At 42.6% G+C, this 19,046-nt stretch overlaps 1 protein-coding gene across 3 annotated transcripts in view; it reads left to right on the top strand.

The window, feature by feature from the left end:
* Window positions 1-19,046, top strand: part of LOC126253436 (proton-coupled amino acid transporter-like protein CG1139) — a 245,305-nt gene that overhangs the window by 162,462 nt on the left and 63,797 nt on the right. The window contains exons 2-3 of one of the 3 annotated variants that reach the window (XM_049954779.1): window positions 6,385-6,607; window positions 16,973-17,054. In XM_049954779.1, coding sequence (XP_049810736.1) covers window positions 6,574-6,607; window positions 16,973-17,054 — 116 coding nt within the window. In that variant the 5' untranslated portion in view covers window positions 6,385-6,573. Of the gene's footprint in view, window positions 1-6,133; window positions 6,608-16,972; window positions 17,055-19,046 lie in introns of those variants that run through there. The other 2 variants (XM_049954780.1, XM_049954778.1) reach the window with 2 other exon arrangements.

Here is a 19,046-nt window from a genome sequence, read left to right as displayed (position 1 = left end):
CCTATTTATGCGGACGTCTTGGAAAAAAAGTTCTCAGCTTCATTCTTGAGTGAGCTTCACAAGTACCTGTTGTGTGTTAGGGCCTAACTTTCCATAGACGACAGTTAGAGAAGACAGTGCACAATTTTAGACAAAGCTGGGGGAGGAAATCTTCGACATTTTCAAAGGAATGATAATGTGGTTTGCTAAAAATGGTTAAGGAAACCGAAAGAAAACCAATGTCTTGATAGCCAAATGGAGAGATGTACCAACATCTACCAACGTGGTGGAATAAGACAACATCGCTTTTTCTACGAGCAGATAGAATGCCACTGAAAATTTCATGCCGAAACAGTTCTAACACATGTGGGGCTGGTTCTGATCTATCTTCCTACCACAGTGGCAGAAGGACGATATATGAGTGTTTTAGGAATCTGTTGTTGAACCTGTGGCCTGCAAGGTAGGAAGATACCATCTCACACATGCAGATTCAGAGGAGTGCAGCAGTATGGACAGTTATGTAATCAGACAATGAGCTCAATGTCAGTTCCACTACACTCACTGTAAAGGAAACGTTATCGCTAACAGAAATTAGTGTATGGGTTCAGGTGTAACGACATGTTGGCAAAAAAATGAAAATATTAGATTTTCGTTATTAAGGTTTATTTTTACTCTTAGTATGATTTCATGACATAGCGCTGTTAGCAAAATTACATACAGGATGGTGAAATATTGATAACGGGTGTTCACAACTGTGAAGCGAAATTCCAAATTATTATAAAGTTCTTTAATGGTAAGATGGTTGATGAACATGTCACTAAAATGCACAAAGAAAATAACAAAAGCTGAATGGGGGTCGGTAAAGAGCAATAAAATGGAAGTACACAATTAAAACAATTCATAACTCTACAGTGGCTGAGGAATCCTTGCCGGCCGGGGTGGCCGAGCGGTTCTAGGCGCTACAGTCTGGAACCGCGCGACCGCTACGGTCGCAGGTTCGAATCCTGCCTCGGGCATGGATGTGTGTGATGTCCTTAGGTTAGTTAGGTTTAAGTAGTTCTAATTTCTAGGGGACTGATGACCTTAGAAGTTAAGTCCCATAGTGCTCAGAGCCATTTGAACCATTTGAGGAATCCTTTTCGTTAGCTTGGACATCTTCCATGTCTACTTCAATTAAGCCTGACAATCATTAACATGTTTAACTGCAGGTCATTGTTGAATGTACGAAAATTAGGAGAGTGTTCTGAGTGTCAACTGAATATCACTTGCTGGCGTGGGACGAGTGCATCTGATTACTTTGTGTCGGCGGTGGCTGTGGCGGCTGTTTGCACGAGCTGTGAATCTGAGAAACTATTCTAAATCTCTCTCAACTGTTAAACACCAGTCTGACACATTTCCTACATCTTTGGTGAAGCTGAGACTCCTATTTGTTCCCTAGCTAGGTTAACTGGCATAGTGCACTCCACTTGGCTGGAATAGCAGGTACGCCATTGCCCTCAAATCGCTCGGAAGCATTAACTGTCAGTGTTTGGTGCGATTCTCTATACTAGGAGACTTCGCAATTTAACTCCTTACGAGTTAAGACAAGCCTGTGAACAAGTGTCCACATAATGACTCTCGAAATCGTCTCAGCGTCACGTGAGTCACCTTTCTCAAACACTCTATGATTTTCTGCAAGAGAAGATGCCAATTACTCTGGCTTCAATTTGTCTATATCAAACCTGGAGGTCACACATTTTCTTTCTCGCGAATCAGGGCGTTTGTGCTTGTTATATCTCCAATCATTAGAGTTTTTGTAGCTTATCACAGGCGTCATTTCTTTCGTAGGGCAAAGCTTAACCTCTACTACGTAATACAGAGATAAACAGCTTTTTCTTTCTTGCGTGTTTTGATGCAAGTGGCTACAGCGAGTCACCAATGTTTTGAGTTGGATTTCTTCAGACGTTTATCGGCCATCCCTGGCTGTGCTCCTGTAGAAAGGTTTTCCGAAGGGTAGTCGTTAGAAGCAAGACAAGGGCTGCTTCCACTGGCGGCTTAAGCAGTGGCAATGGCGTCTCATTGTGTCCGCTAGGTGTCCTGTGGTGAGGTTTTCAGCTGCACGAGATGGTGTGCCATCATAAAATTCTCTTTTCCCTCGGAACTGCGTCTCGTAACTCGGGTCGGGGAAATTGTGTGCAATTACTAGTGTGAGTGTTAGTGGTTTATATTCACGAAATGTCGGTTTGTTTATTCGGTTCACTTTGCCTATCAATAAAATTCGTACATTTTCACATAACTATGTCGTGTGACACATCGAGTTAACCGGAATTGTTTCAGGAATTCATTGTAAGGTGCTTTATTTGTCTGACACCGTACACAGTCACTCTAGTATTTTCATGTAAATACCTTTTGGCGATACTGAGGAACTCATAACGTGTAAGTTATACATTCCGTTTCTAGAAATATTGTATAGATGCAAGCACTACTAATAAATAAAAAAAAATAAAAATATAGATGGTGCTGAACCACAGTCATGCACTATTTTTTTAAAGAATAAACCACCATTTGACTTTACATTACTGCATTTTTCTTCTGTACTTTCTATATTTCGGCTTTTAAGCCCCTATCGACTACAGTGCTGAAAGTTCTTACACCATTAACACGTCATATCTGGTAAAGTCATCACAAAGCGGACCAACAAGTCTATTCCTGTTTACTAGCCTTGTTTACTTGCATTGGCTGGCTTTACCAGATATGATGTGTTAATGGTGGAAGAACTTTTAACATAGTGCATGCCAAAATCTAGATAGTACATAAGAGAAATACAGTAATATAAAGCCAAATGGCGGTTTATTCTTCAAAAGAAACACAAGATGTTTCATAAGGAATGGTGAATATTTTAGGAGGTGGTAGTATAGACGAAAAGCAATAAAAATGCCATATAACATGTGTCCAATTTTTATTGAGTACAGAGATACAGCTGTTAGTATGTAACCCAAACAAACTTAAAGCAAAGGCAAATGAGACGTCCACCCTTAATTTTCAAAAATTCCACCAGCAACTTCAATGCACTACTGGCTTCTATTGATAACCACATGTAGCTCTTCTGCGGTCATCTTTAGATTCTTTGATAAGGGTTGCGCTGCTCATAATCCGAACGATCAAATCAGCTCTCGCCGGCCGGTGTGGCCGGGCGGTTCTAGGCGCTTCAGACTGCAACCGCGCGACCGCTACGGTCGCAGGTTCGAATCCTGCCTCGGGCATGGATGTGTGTGATGTCCATAGGTTAGTTAGGTGGCCAAGAAGATTGCCCATATTCACCGATCCATCTTCCAGGGAATGTTAGGTTTAGATGATGTGTCACCTATGACTACAATGTGCACGTGCCCCATCATGCTGGATGAACATATGCATTCTTGTAGCTAAAGGAATCTCCTCCAGAAATGCTGTAAGCTCATTTTCAAGGAAGTGCAGATAATGAGGTCCTGTAAGACGATGCCGTAACACAACAGGCCCAGTCAACTGATTCTCTGTCAAATGAAAAACATTTGCAGAAAAGCATTCTTGAAAATTTGTGTTCATAATGGCATGTGGACTTTTTTGAGACCACTGATGAGAATTACGGGTGTCATTGACGCCATCAAGTGGATCCATCAGTGAAGAGTAAAAATGGGATTACCTGGCGAATGACGAAATTCCAATCGTCTCTCTTCATTTCCTGCTCAAAGGTGTTGAATGAGCTGTAAATGATATAGATGGAACCCGTGCATACGTTATGTCCGCCATATTCTTGTATGTGGAACATCGGTATGTACAGATATCATACATGTGCTTCTTGAAGGACTACGTACTACCGACAAAATAATGTCTTCTACTCATGAACAGTCTGTTTATTTACACGTTCAGATGGAATATGAATGCTGGACACTACATCAGAAAAACGCAGTGTATTGAACACACGAGTAAAGGCTCTTGAGTCTCGTAGTCTGCGGTTAGGAAATCGTATGCTACACTCCTGGAAATGGAAAAAAGAACACATTGACACCGGTGTGTCAGACCCACCATACTTGCTCCGGACACTGCGAGAGGGCTGTACAAGCAATGATCACACGCACGGCACAGCGGACACACCAGGAACCGCGGTGTTGGCCGTCGAATGGCGCTAGCTGCGCAGCATTTGTGCACCGCCGCCGTCAGTGTCAGCCAGTTTGCCGTGGCATACGGAGCTCCATCGCAGTCTTTAACACTGGTAGCATGCCGCGACAGCGTGGACGTGAACCGTATGTGCAGTTGACGGACTTTGAGCGAGGGCGTATAGTGGGCATGCGGGAGGCCGGGTGGACGTACCGCCGAATTGCTCAACACGTGGGGCGTGAGGTCTCCACAGTACATCGATGTTGTCGCCAGTGGTCGGCGGAAGGTGCACGCCAAGACCGTAGGATCCTACGCAGTGCCGTAGGGGACCGCACCGCCACTTCCCAGCAAATTAGGGACACTGTTGCTCCTGGGGTATCGGCGAGGACCATTCGCAACCGTCTCCATGAAGCTGGGCTACGGTCCCGCACACCGTTAGGCCGTCTTCCGCTCACGCCCCAACATCGTGCAGCCCGCCTCCAGTGGTGTCGCGACAGGCGTGAATGGAGGGACGAATGGAGACGTGTCGTCTTAAGCGATGAGAGTCGCTTCTGCCTTGGTGCCAATGATGGTCGTATGCGTGTTTGGCGCCGTGCAGGTGAGCGCCACAATCAGGACTGCATACGACCGAGGCACACAGGGCCAACACCCGGCATCATGGTGTGGGGAGCGATCTCCTACACTGGCCGTACACCACTGGTGATCGTCGAGGGGACACTGAATAGTGCACGGTACATCCAAACCGTCATCGAACCCATCGTTCTACCATTCCTAGACCGGCAAGGGAACTTGCTGTTCCAACAGGACAATGCACGTCCGCATGTATCCCGTGCCACCCAACGTGCTCTAGAAGGTGTAAGTCAACTACCCTGGCCAGCAAGATCTCCGGATCTGTCCCCCATTGAGCATGTTTGGGACTGGATGAAGCGTCGTCTCACGCGGTCTGCACGTCCAGCACGAACGCTGGTCCAACTGAGGCGCCAGGTGGAAATGGCATGGCAAGCCGTTCCACAGGACTACATCCAGCATCTCTACGATCGTCTCCATGGGAGAATAGCAGCCTGCATTGCTGCGAAAGGTGGATATACACTGTACTAGTGCCGACATTGTGCATGCTCTGTTGCCTGTGTCTATGTGCCTGTGGTTGTGTCAGTGTGATCATGTGATGTATCTGACCCCAGGGATGTGTCAATAAAGTTTCCCCTTCCTGGGACAATGAATTCACGGTGTTTTTATTTCAATTTCCAGGAGTGTATATTCTCTACAAGCAGCAGCAGCGTTTCCATTACAAAACCCATACACAAACACCATATCGGGATACTCAGTATCTGTAAATACGTGCGGCATGTTTTCACAGTACAGTACAGTAGACTTGGCCAACAAATCACAACGAAAAGTTCAATGTAAGCTAAAGCACAACCTCACAACGTGAACATCAACATTCTACTTCTGACATTCGATAAATGCGTCCTTAGCAACCCATAGCAACCGGTGTACCAACACACAAATCGAAAATGCATTGAATCTGTGTACTCAATAAAAATTGGACACATGTTACATGGCATTTTTATTGGAATTCGTCTATACTATCACCTCCGAAAGTATTTACCATTCCTCCTGAAACACCCTGTATGTTACTCACGTTGCGGCGTACAATCCTAATGTCGACTGTTTTCTGCGTGGAATAGCTTTTTCCTGGTTGTTGCTTTTGACCAAAACTCTTCCCTTCTCCTTCTCAGCTTGCTGACGATATAAGAGACTTTGGTGTCGTGTCTTTGACTAGCTAGTGGCAGGCTACATTCTCTTACCTCCGTAAGTGCAGGAGTCATGCCACTATTGAAGAGAGAAGTTTTCGCGCAATCTCGAGATTATTCCCTCACATGGAGTCGAATATTTGATTGGTCTTAAAAGCGATTCAGTGATTAGCTTATCATGTTTTCCTTAGATAATATAATGCCGTATCATTTATCGACGTCCACCGAAACGTGGCTTTGCAGTGCTGCTGGACCATTTGAATGCCACGATAAAGACGTCGCTCTGACGACAGAATCATTTTTAACGCAGCTGCACCGGTCGGTGGAGTGTAACTTTTTTTTCTGATGCAACCGCCGCAGCCATTTTCATCACTCAATAGGAAGCGCGATGACGAGCCCGTTTCTTAAGAGCTGTCGCTCTGAATTTCCTCCGCGCTGTCGCGTTTCCGACTGCTGGGTGTCCCCTGCGGATAGCAGCCACCGCAGAATCCGGCGCCATCAGCCCAGCGCCTCACAGCTGCTGTGTTTTTCCCGACAGCAGGTCATCACGCTCCGCAGAAGGAACTAGCGGTTAGAGGCGAAAGCGGTCACGTGACCCCGCTACCCGGCGAACACCTGACGGGGGACGTCGCACGCGCCGCCGCCGACGCAGCCAGTGGGACCGTGACGCCGCCGACGGAAGGACAAACAGCAGCGCAGCGCCTCCGCCGCCCTGCCAACTCGCACCATGGGAGCCTCAGCCGCTAAGCAACAGGAGAAAGGTACGGCGGCAAAGGCTATGTGTGTGTGTGTGTAATACATGTATCTGTATATGTCTCTTTTTACGGTTCCATGCCTCACTTGGTGAAAAAGGAAACTTACACGATCACTTTGTTGTCAGTCTGTCTATCTGTTCGTCTGTTCAAAACCCTTTTTCTCAGGACCTAGTAGACGTATCAAGTTGCAAATTGTGTCACATATTAAGGTTACGGTCCCTTGGATACGTACAAAAAAGTGAAGCATCAAGTCAACACAGTCAAAAGCTACGGCCATTTATGTACGTAATTTGATACTCGCAACTCATTCATCAAAAACTGTAGTGTACTTACTTTTGTCCTAAATAACGCAATTTGGCAGGAAGCAAGGTTTCACTGTAAAAGTAAAGGAAAAAAATCCGAAAATTGGTAATTTGTAATTATATGACACGAAACATTTTTGTCATTTGTTATCTGTCTGTCCGTCCGCCCGATAACTCCCTTTTTTATCAGGAAGGGGTAGATGTATCAAGGTGAAATTTAGACACTTACAAGGGTCTATAGTCACTTGGCGGTGTAACAAGTCAAGGCAACCAAAAGATAAGGCCATTTATGTCATGTAGTTTGATACTAGCAAATTCACTTATCGAAACCTATAGGAGACTTGCCGTTGACCTAGAATCATCAAATTTGGCAAGAAACAATGTTTACAATCAAGGGAAAATACCGGAAAATTGTTAATTTGTAATTACAGCACACGAAAAAAAATATTTGTAATTTGCTAGCGGTGTATCCATCAGTCCGTCTGTCGGTTAAGACCCCTTTTCCTCAGGAATTGGTGGACGCCTCAGGTTGAAATTTATGTCAGATACTAAGATCTACGCTCTCTCGGTGTTATAATAAACGTTTGCTTCTAAGTCAACGAAAGCAAAAGATACTGTCGTTTACATCACATATTTTGACACTCACAAATTCATTCATTAAAATTTATAGAATACTTCCCCTTGATGTAAAATGACGAAATTTGGCAAGAAGAAATGCTTCGCAATACAAGTAAAGGAAAAGAGTCAGAAAACAGTTTATCTGTAATTGTATCACACTAAAAATATGTTTCTTTTACCATTTGTTGTCCTACTTCAGAACTGAAATTAAAACGCTCTCGAAAGTCAGGGACCGATATCTTACCAGTTTAAACGTCAATAAAGAGCAAAAATCGTCGAATGGATGCAATGTCTGTATACATTACTATCCCTGGCATCGATGTCTTCCCAGTATCAACGTCAATAACGGTCAAAAATCGTAGAATGGATGAAATATCGATATACATTATTAAATTTGTACGATATCCTCAGTGTGCATGTCCTACTCGCAACTGGGCAGTTTCTTTCTCTGTGTTACTCTTCGTGGTCTCTCTGGATGCTGTTCAATATCAGTGGAATAATATTATTCTCCACCATCTACAGTTCCTTAAAAGGTTAATCCTGTAACCCTACTCCGACCGATCATTCCACCAGTCTGTTGCCTCAGTGGTCTACTGGTTACCGTCTCTCGACAATGCTGCGGAGTTTCCAGTCAGGTCATGATCCAATGGTCTGCCACTGGCTTCATTATGCCTCATGCGGTCGAACGAGGAACTAGAAAGCAGCAAATCGATGGCGGAGCTAACTCGAAAGAACTGTGAGGCTGACAATATTAGTATTGTTATTATTATCGTTTCCACCTTTGGGACGTAATTCTGTGCTCGTGTCTGCTCTGTGTGACACTTTGAAACTGCACACCGAAATGGGAAGGAACAAAGCCTGTAGTAAGAGGAAGCTATCAGTGGGTCGTCGCTCAAGTAGTACAATCGGTAAGGCAGAGTACCGGTATCACCAACCGCGTCCGGAAAATAACTTCGTGAGTTTTATTGAAGGTCATTTGAAAGTTAGACATAATAAAGTAACTCGTTAGTTTTTAAATATCTCGGTTCCTACGTAGTTTCTCATTTCTCGTCGATACGGAATCTATACTACACACACGTATTGTCATTTCTGTCATTAATCGTAACACTGTAGTACGTCCAAGTTGTTGCAGTGATTTTATGATCCATGCATACGTGCGAGACGGAATTCTAACTTGATTACGAGAAAGAAGAAATCCGGAGGCCGCGGAGTGCATCACACACGCTTTTTGTGCGTCTAATATAATCTTATCAGTTTCTGCATCGTCTCCCAAAATACCTTCTCCATTCCTGTTTGCATATTACATCTTACTTTGGCACGAAATTACTGCATAATCGAAGGATACGTGTATCACGTTTTTAATATTACCCTTTGGGATTTTCTTTTCAGTTGTAAGATATATCATTTACTTCTTTTTTTCCATTTCTCTTGTGATTGGATCTACATTAAATATTGATACTTAAGGTCACGAGCCTTTGTTCCAATTCTGCAATTTCACTTCATGACTCGCAGTTTGCACAGCTGTATCTCTTATTTATCTGCACTTCCCTGAATGCTGTGATTGTTTCTTAAATGCATAAAATACTAGTTCATTTGTCCCTGATGATTAACAGAAAACATTCTGTATCAAAACTCATTACAGACCGAAGTTCATTTCAGACAGATATCTAATAATATTTCTTATCTCAGAACTGATTTTTGCCTTCGGGTGTTCACTTTACTTTGTTTTTCAAGATATGAGAGTTATATATTTTCAATATGCGACGCAACATAAGAATAGTCTTCAGTGAGGCGATAACATCTTATTGAGGAGCGAGAGTAATGTATAAATTACTTATGTTCTTAGATGTGTATGCGTTCTGGGATAGAGTTTTCCGTGTTTTCATATCGGTTGATTTCAAAGTTATTATAACTACGAATAAAACATCACGGTCTTAATAGCGGTGATTCTGTTCTAGTTTTCGACAAGTTGCTGCTGGTTTCTTGCAAGGCCTTCACTTTCAAGTTGTTGTTCGAATGACAACACACAGGTAAGGCGTCTTGTCTGCTGTCTGCTCTTTATTGGCTATCTTCCAATAAGTGTAGAGACTAAGATACTCTATGTTTACACTATCGTCTTCTCTATCATTGGAGTCCCTCTTATTTGTCTTCGACTCTTACTCTACTATCCGCACAGTACAGCAAAAACAATCGTTCCCAACCAAGTAAAATTCTCTCGGTACCATGAAATTGCACTGCCATATTTTTTAAAATCATTTTCTGTATCAGGATCCCGACTTCGCAACGGTTTTCCTCAAAACACCAGAGAAATCAAATTTCTTCCGAAGTTCAAAAGACAGCTAATGGTCCACCTTCCATCGCAAAAGCTATCTCTCCTACATTCTGTGCAGCTCCTGCTCATCATCCCCCTCCCTAGAACTTTTCCCTATTCATTGTCGGCAGAGTCAACCGTTTATATTCTGTTCTTCCCTAACAGCCGCTGTCTCTGTCATTTCACTCTTCTCCTGTTTATCCATTCCTCTTCCGATAATACTAAACATGGATTCAAACCTGTTAAGCGTGTCTATATTAGTCTAGATGTTCTTTAATATTGTTATTATTATTATTATTATTGTTATTATTATCAGTTATTGATATTATCAATATTATTATTATTGGGCAAGTTTTATAATATCTTTAGTATGTTTTGCTCCTGGTCGAGTGTAGGAGAGGCTCTTAAGGCCTGGTCCGGTCAGGCTAAATAGGCAATAAATAAATAAATAGTTCAATGATAAAATGAGAGCTGGTGAAGGCAACGGATGCTGTTACCTTCTTCCCTGGCCTACGAAATGTATGAAACGAATATGGTTGGAGGGCAACTACTTGTATCATGTGTGATTTCGTGTTCTTTTTCTCATTTGGTTTTAAAACTGAAACAGTGTAAGCGATCGTGAAGCTTAATTTCCTTTATACTGGAGAAGATACTTCATTATAAAAGCCTCATCTCAAACGCAGATAACCAGCAGAGATTCAAAACAGATATAGTATTTTTAAGAACAAATGTTGTAGCAAAATTTTCCACACAGCACTTGACGTATACTGTTGCAATATGGAAACCCCGTACTTCGAATCTTTGTGTGCTGCCTGTAAACAGATCTTGAGGGAGAATGACAGAAGGACTTAGAAGGCTCTAAATTCTTTGCTTCTCAGAAGCCTTTACGCAGTAGCGTCTCCAGGTAGAGATTTTTCCTTTGGTTTAATGGCAACAGAAAGTTCCCTGGTCACTAATGAACTCTTGGATAACCCGGGAATACCGTATGGCTAACGTCGTCGACGTACGATACCGTTTCCTGTTCCCGATATATGGCCCTTGGGTGATAGCTGCTCTTGAGTGGTGTAGACGTTCTTTGTTAATGCCTGGGCACAGACTGAACAAGGGGGAAAAGAAAGAAAAGGATGAAACCAGGCCAGCGGTTTGCGAGTTGTGAAGGACGACAGGCTTCTGAGTCATCCACGATTACCTGGAAAATTATACGGTTAAAATTTTTTCTCTTTCTTGATTAGAACAAGTTATAAGTGTTGCTATACGCCACCCAAGTGTCGCTGTCATAGTTCAGGACTCCCTTACAGTTGTGAGTACTATGCTGTGTAACTCCTATTCTCGTAGCTCGTCTGCCTGTCCACTCTAAATTGCGGCCACCCGTGCCCTGCTTCTAAAATTATGCGACACAGACGAGGACGTAACTGCGTTTGACTGTTTCACAGCCGAAGCAACGCAGCAGTTAACAGTATAAATAAAATGAATGGTTTAATCCTGTAAATAGCTGGCAGCGCTCCATTTGATATTATCCAAGATGTGGTATTGTTATTACTAATACTAAATGTTTACAACATAGATGATAATGTCAGAAGTAATCACACACTTCACAAGAAGTTGCTGTTATTAAATAAGATAAGCTATCCGGAATAAAACTGTTAGACACTGTGTAGGTATTTGAATATCTTAAAAATAGGATTGAATATAAAAGTAACGTAAAGTTGTGCATTTTAAGAAACCTAAAAAAAATTTAGCCTCTGACTACGATTTCAATGATACGACTCGATTAAATTAATGAATAATTAGGTCTAAATATGAATAGTGAAGTGAAATTTAACATGGACGTATGCTCAGGGAACAAATAAACTTAGGAAACAAATAAACTGTAATTGTAAAGAGACTACGTGGACATTGCCTTAAGACATATACTAGAACGTTCTCGACTGGATTCGATCAGTGTCAGTTTGAACCGAAGAGAGAGGGCTTCAATAAATAAAAAGAGGACACCATTTATAGCCTTTTAGAACGGTGACTGTGGGAAAAAAGGTCACAAAAAATAGAAGAGAAAACGGACCGTTATCTAAAACCTCAGAAGAGTCATGCTTCTTGGAACAGTTCACCATGACATATCTACGAGTATGTTACAGCTGCTTTAGGACATTGTTTCTCTCATAGAGATAGGTCCAGCTGAGAATGTAACTAGAGATAACTATAATATATGGAACACTAATAAGTAGTCAAGACCGCGAATGTTAAGGACAGAAGTTGGTGTAACTGAAAAAAGGCAGTTCAAAGACTGTTTCTCAATAGGACGTAATTGCACAGTGATGATCGTATGTACAACTCCTTTGTCCAATCAAAATCCTTGACGCTATAGAACTGTACTTTGTGCGAAGTGCTACTGAACACACCGGAGTATAATTTTGTATGTATGGCAGACTATCGCTTTGAACGACCATTTCCTGTGGACGGAATACCCAGCCAACCACAAGGTACAAGATTTTTTTATAAAATTTGAGGATTTTGATATTGTCACCACAGCTGCTGAGCAGATATGATTTCTTATCATCGAGGTTCCGAGCAACGTTTCCAGTTATCACACAGATATTCCTGAGAAATATGAGTGATCGCAGAAGACAGTTCACACTGTGTGAGAGGCAGTGTCACGCTGTAGTGCTGAATACAGTACCGTCAGATTTAAAACTGACATGCCTTGCTTCGGATGAGAGGGTCGTAAACTGTAGCATAGCTCTTCTTTTTGGACGTTATTAAAAGACTTCGACAGAGCGATCATTCTAAAAGGGACACAAGAACAATTCGGTAACTATAAGGCAATAGGTTATAAGAAATATTAAGCATTTTGTTGAAATAATATATAAATCTACTTGTTATTCTTTTCCATAACTTATTACATCCCGTCATCTGCAATCTCGACATAAACTTTATGGTCTATTCAGGTTTTCTTTCCTCTTTGTTAAACAGTATGTTATATCATTTGATATTTCATGTTTTGACCCAAAGGACAAAAGGTGTCTACCATCCCACTTAATATGTTCCGCAGTAAAAGAGCAGAGACAGAGTAAAGAGGATCATTGCCTATATTCATTAGTATGTTTGATTGAACGAGGACTCTATGATCCGCAAACACGTGACGTATCATTGACACGTCGAATAGGAGTGGAAGAAAGTGAATAATGCACTCATATGTAGGTTTTCTAAACGTGGTATTAACATTATACGCATGCTGATTGGACTCCAGAAATATAAGACTATTTAAACTATTAATGTAAGTATGTACGGATAGTAAGTACGTTTTCATAATTGTGAACGTTTTGGAAAGACGGTAAACTGTCGGCGAAGGTTTTCTGGCTCGACTTTTATCTACAAGTCTTACCGCCCTCTTCGACACGTGTCCCTCATAAGTAAGCGCACTATCAGCTCTGAGACCGATATGACAGTGGAAGGACGTCTGATTTTATCCAGTACAGTGTCATTAGGAATTCTTCTTGCCTTTCAAGTTCTGGAGATCAAATTTTTTGCCGTCATTACAATTCTAAATGCCTACGAATGGTAACGGAAGTAGGCGTGCAAGTCTTTTTTTTTAACGTCCCGTCGACAACGAGGTCATTAGAGACGGAGCACAAGCTCGGGTTAGGGAAGGATGGGGAAGGAAATCGGCCGTGCCCTTTCAAAGGAACCATCCCGGCATTTGCCTGAAACGATTTAGGGAAATCACGGAAAACCTAAATCAGGATGGCTGGAGACGGGATTGAACCGTCATCCTTCCGAATACGAGTCCAGTGTGCTAACCACTGCGCCACCTCGCTCGGTAGGCGTGCAAGTAAATAGAAGGAAAGGAGATGAACACACAGTTAAAAATCAGAACTCTCTTCTTTTCTCGGTTTTATTCCTGGTAGCGTTACACCATAACGTGTAGTTTATGGGTATTTTGGGGGGACGGGGGGGGGGGGGGGGGCTGTCGGTGAGGTTTCTCTGATAGAAAAAAGAGCCATGATACTTGGTGAAATTATTGCTACGTAATTCACGATAACTATCGCCCATGAACGTATGTATACGTACAGCTTGCAGAGAACTATTCCATCTCAGTTATTGTCACATAAATTACAGTTACACATTGTATTCCTATCACATGGCTTCATAGCGGTAGGAGAATGTGTTATTGAGGTAGCGAAGCTTTTTGATTCGCATTATACACAAGCTGATCAAAAGTTTCCGGGCCTCTGGTTGTATACAATATTGGCTGTGTCCATCCTTTGTCTATATAACGGCTTGAACTCTGTTGAAGAAACTTTCCGTTAAGTGTCTCAATGTTTGTGGAGGAATCGTAGCCCATTCTTCCACAGGATCGAAACCAAACAAGGTAATAACGTTAGATGTAGGGGTCTGGAGCGATTCCGACGTTTCGTTAGGTTGAGGTCGGGACTATGTGCAGGCCAGCCCATTTCGTGAATGTTGTTGTCCAAAAACCATTGCGTCACACATACTGCTTTATGACAGTGTGCATTGCCATGCTGATAAACAGTCGTCGTCTGCGAACTGTTCCTCTACTGCACGGAGTACACGATGCCGTGAAATGTGTTCACATCCGTCCGCATTTAGCGCTATACGGGGACCACACATTAACCACGAAAAATACTCGCATACCAGAACACCAACTCTTCCGTACTTCACTCTTGGCACAGCATATGATGGCAGGTAATGCTCCCCAAGGAATCACCAAACCCAAACACTTCCACCGGATTGCCACAGGGTAAAGAATGATTATGCACTCCATATCATTCGTCTCCCGTCTCCTGTCGTCTAGGGGCACCGCTTCTTACTCCTCCTTAAGCTTAGCGTTGTCTACAGAGATATGCGATTTATGAGGAGCTGCTCGTGCGTTGTACCCCATTCTTCTTAGCCCCATATGTACAGCGTGTTTCCGCAACAGCGTGCAAAAATGTAACATAATATAGAGAATGCTCCACTGAACAATTTGAGGTGGGGAACCTGGGCTTCGAGAAGCTAGTTGAAACAGATATGGAAGTAACTTGTCTACCGCTTTGTCTAGCATTACTGTTTCCCAGCGTTTTTACAACTAACACACGTACAAGTTTACATGTACAATGCTGTTTATTTACATGCACATTCTTTACTTCCTGCAAGGAAACAAGGACGACGAACCTGATCATGAGGAAGTCATGATGCAGGTTTTGTTTACTTTATGTCTCCATAAGGTGGCTCTGTTATATTGTATTTACGTTGTCCCATGACAGAACGTGCTATGAAGTGACGACAGACTCTTTCATTACTCAATCCTATTCAGAGATGTACAGCACAATATGATGGAGCAGCACCGGTACAGTATTTACTGGTCGCTGGATTGGAAGAGGTGGTCCTATGCCACGCCCTTAATCCCCTTCATTATTTCCTATGGGGATATCTAAAGCCACTTGTGTATGAGAACCCAATAGATACGGAGATGGAATTAGTTGCCAGAATTTAAGCCGTCTGTGATGTGAATCGAAACACACCAGGGTATTTGTCAGGGTGCGTCAGAATCTCGTTGGCCGGCGTCACCCTTGCATTCAGGTTGATGGCCGTCAGTTTCAGCACATTTTGTGAGATACAGTACAAATGAGGGTATCTGCTGTTAACTAATGTAAATAAAAAAGTACACAGTAATGTGTTTTTATTCCTGTTATTTCCTTAAGCTGGCTTCTCGGACTCCAGGTTCCCTACCTCAAATTATTCAAAGGAGTATCCTCTAGGTCCTGTTAAATTTTTGCGCGCTCTTAAGGAAACACCCTATATAGTGCTTTTGGTAGCTGGACTGCTGTTAGTTTTCTGGAACTCACGAATGACTCCTTTCCCTGATTTCATGCTATTTTTAGAACCCCCTGCGTAATGCTCGACGTTCCTTCGTGTTTGCTCTTCGGAATAACATTACCAGCTTCGGCAGCTTTTGGATTGTTGTAACGTCCCAGATGGATTTGCTACTCAGGAGACATACAATGAGTAATCCACGCTGCACCGACCAGTTGTGCTGTTACTTTCTCTACTGAAGACGTAATACTCCCCGCCTCCTTCTATACTGGCAGGTGCACAGATAGTGACGTCTAAATGCTCAATTCCGCTTTACATAGGGATATCCGGATAGTTTCAAGCAGATTGTGTTGTTCTAAGATTCAAACAGAAATTGACACCTCTAGCATTATCTGTCGTGATACAAATTACAACTGTTTGTCTTCACGTGCCTCCTGTTCGTGTTTTGATATAGCGTATATGCTTTAAATGTCTGAATCGATGCACAACTGCTGCGGTCGCAGGTTCGAATCCTGCCTTGGGCATGGATGTGTGTGTTGTCCTTAGGTTAGTTAGGTTTAAGTAGTTCTAAGTTCTAGGGGACTGATGACCACAGATGTTAAGTCCCATAGTGCTCAGAGCCATTTTAACCATTTTTTTCGATGCACAACGGCTTTGAAGTTTGCTTAGTTATCTAACAAATCGCTAGTCTTGGAAGGTAACTTCTTTGATTCAGCACATTGTTGAAAAGGCCCTGTCACATGCCTTTCAGATGTACTCCTCGACTTCTATATTCGTTGGAATTTCTAGTTATCCTTACGCTATGTTTGCCTTCATCTGTCAACATTGGGGCACAGGCGCTACAGCAGGTACCGTGCAGGTTCTATGCTTGTCTAGGGTCTACATCAGATACTGAAGGGACATACACCCTACTCATTGACTAATACTTGTGAGCTTCTTCATAAAAGCAAACAGCATTGCAGGTTGCTAAATACAAGCAATTTAATTAAGGATATTCACTCGTAATGTAGTTCTGTTTCAGGTAAGTGCCAGAAACGAGAGAACGAGCAGAGCTATTTATGATAAAACAAATTGTTTACCACATTTGGTAAAACGAGAAATATTTTTATTGCAATGCTCTTTCAAATGTTCCATTGAGCATAGAACCCACTAATTTAATAAAATATGCAATTTCATAAAATATGCAATCAACAAAAGTATGCGATAAACGCTAGAACTATTTGTAAGCCACAGTCATCAAACAACGTAAAAAGGTTTCCACTTAGCTAAGGAGACGTATACCATCCAAACAGATTTATTATTGTGTGATAATCATTCTTTTGTCAACAGCAGCCAGCTATGCAGTGGAAACCAGCAAGCAGCCTCCAAAAAGCAATGGGTCCGTGTTTGACATGACGGCATTCTCGTCCACGTAAGTGCTTCCAGGATTTAGAACTTATTCATAGCAATAACATCAGTATATAGGCACATATATATAAAATATATTCCGATACTAATATCCACAATATAGTGAGCCCATCTTTCACTGAAAGGTAACATCTTGTGTTTGAGTGCAGCTAGCCAGATTGTCTGTCATGGTGCTACTGAAACGTGATATTACTCTGTTATGGTACTGCTCTCTAGCCCTTCATACAGACCGTGAATCTCTCAGCGTCTTAACACGAATGCTCACAGGTCGTCGCTACGCCTTGTGACATGGAGTGTAGCCCGGAGCAATAGCTGAGAAAGTAGAAGGGTTTTCCTAACAGATTGAGCTCACAGTCAGTGTAACTTCAATGAACCAGCAGTCGCTGTGGAAAGAGATATGCCTATCTGTTCTCCTGGCCGCCCAGCAAGCCGCGCGGTCTAACGCGCTGCTTCCCGAGCGGGAAGGCTTGGCGGTCCCCGGCATGAAAACCCCCGGAGGATTAGCGTCGAGGTTCGGTGTGCCGGCCAGCCTGTCGATGGTTTTTAAGGCGGTTTTCCATCTGCCTCGGCGAATTCCACCTCAGTTACACTATGTCGGTGATTGCTGCGCGAACACTGTCTCCACGTACGCGTACACCCTAAATACTGTAGCGCGCAATCATTTGGGCTACACTCGTGTGGTATGAGACGCTCCTGGGGGGTGTCCAGTGGCGGCAGAACCGCACAATAACGCTGGGTTCCGTGTGGAGCGGCGTTGGGGTGGGTGGGCTACGGCGGGACGATGCCTCTCCGTCGTTTCTAGGTCCTCGGTTTAATACGCACGATACACACACAATTTGTTCTCCTAATTTTCTATCAGACTTTCGGTAACTCAATATACTTTCGCTTACATTTGAATATTGTCAATCATTGACGAACTGAGTACCAATACCGTCCAGAAACAGAGTATATCAGCATAGTTTTTAAATAGAGGTCAGTTGGCTCGATGGCGTATGCACTCCAGTGGGACGACGTAAATCTCATTTTAATCAGCTACACGCTACAGAAAAGTAAAGTATTCAGAAATACGGCACATACACGTTTTCTCACATTGCCTAAATTCATCTTGAAAGCCGAAAGGTACTCATATTCGATTTTCCCACACGTTTACAGCGTTGGAAACTTCTTACACTTGTGGAAACTTTACACACAGATGACTCACTCTGGGACGGAAAAGGAGGGCAGAAGATTCACTATGCATTATAATAAACATTCTACACTTCTTCAAAACATGTAAAGAACATGATAATGCAGTGTTGTATAATTTAGTAACTGCTTTAAACGTAATACAGACTGCCTATGTTGGTAAGTTATCTGCTAGTTAATTGATTGATTTTCCAGGCGCAGATTGCTTTTGCTGTTGTGTTAGACACATCACGTCGAAAAAAAAGAAAAAAAAATGTAATATATGTTATGTAATTCATAAATACAGGCATTTAATTAGTTACAACTTTAGCTTGGAGAGAAGTTATACATTTGTTAATGATCCTTGGTACTCGAAAATAATTTATTCGTCATAACAAAACTGTTACACTGTACAATCAGATAGCTGCGCTTACTTACTTATCGAGATCAGATCCAGAGGACAGAGCGCAGTTAAAAGGTTCCTCTTGCTCTGGATTCTGTTTCTCGCTTTCTCCCTCCAGTCAGTCTCATGCCAATCTGCAGCAAGACTTTTGGATTTCCATCTCTCCATTATTTCCTTGGTCTGTCTACTGGTCTATTTCCGCGAGAGGGAAAATCAATGGATTTCAGAGGCGATCGGTGGTCATACATCTGAGCGACATGCCCTGCTCATACAAGCCGTTTCGTTTTCATCAGGGCTACAATGTTCTGTCTCTCGTAGATATCATCTAGCGCAGAGTTAGGACGGGTTCTCTATTCCCCAGTGATATCATCTTGTACCGGACCGCAGATCTTCCTTAAGATCTTTCAGTCGAAAACTGGATGACTATTT

The sequence above is a fragment of the Schistocerca nitens genome, chromosome 4 (genome assembly GCF_023898315.1).
Source record: "Schistocerca nitens isolate TAMUIC-IGC-003100 chromosome 4, iqSchNite1.1, whole genome shotgun sequence".
Taxonomy (NCBI): Eukaryota; Metazoa; Arthropoda; class Insecta; order Orthoptera; family Acrididae; genus Schistocerca; species Schistocerca nitens.
The sequence above is the reverse complement of the archived record's forward strand: the minus strand, read 5'-3'. Positions and strand labels throughout refer to the sequence as shown.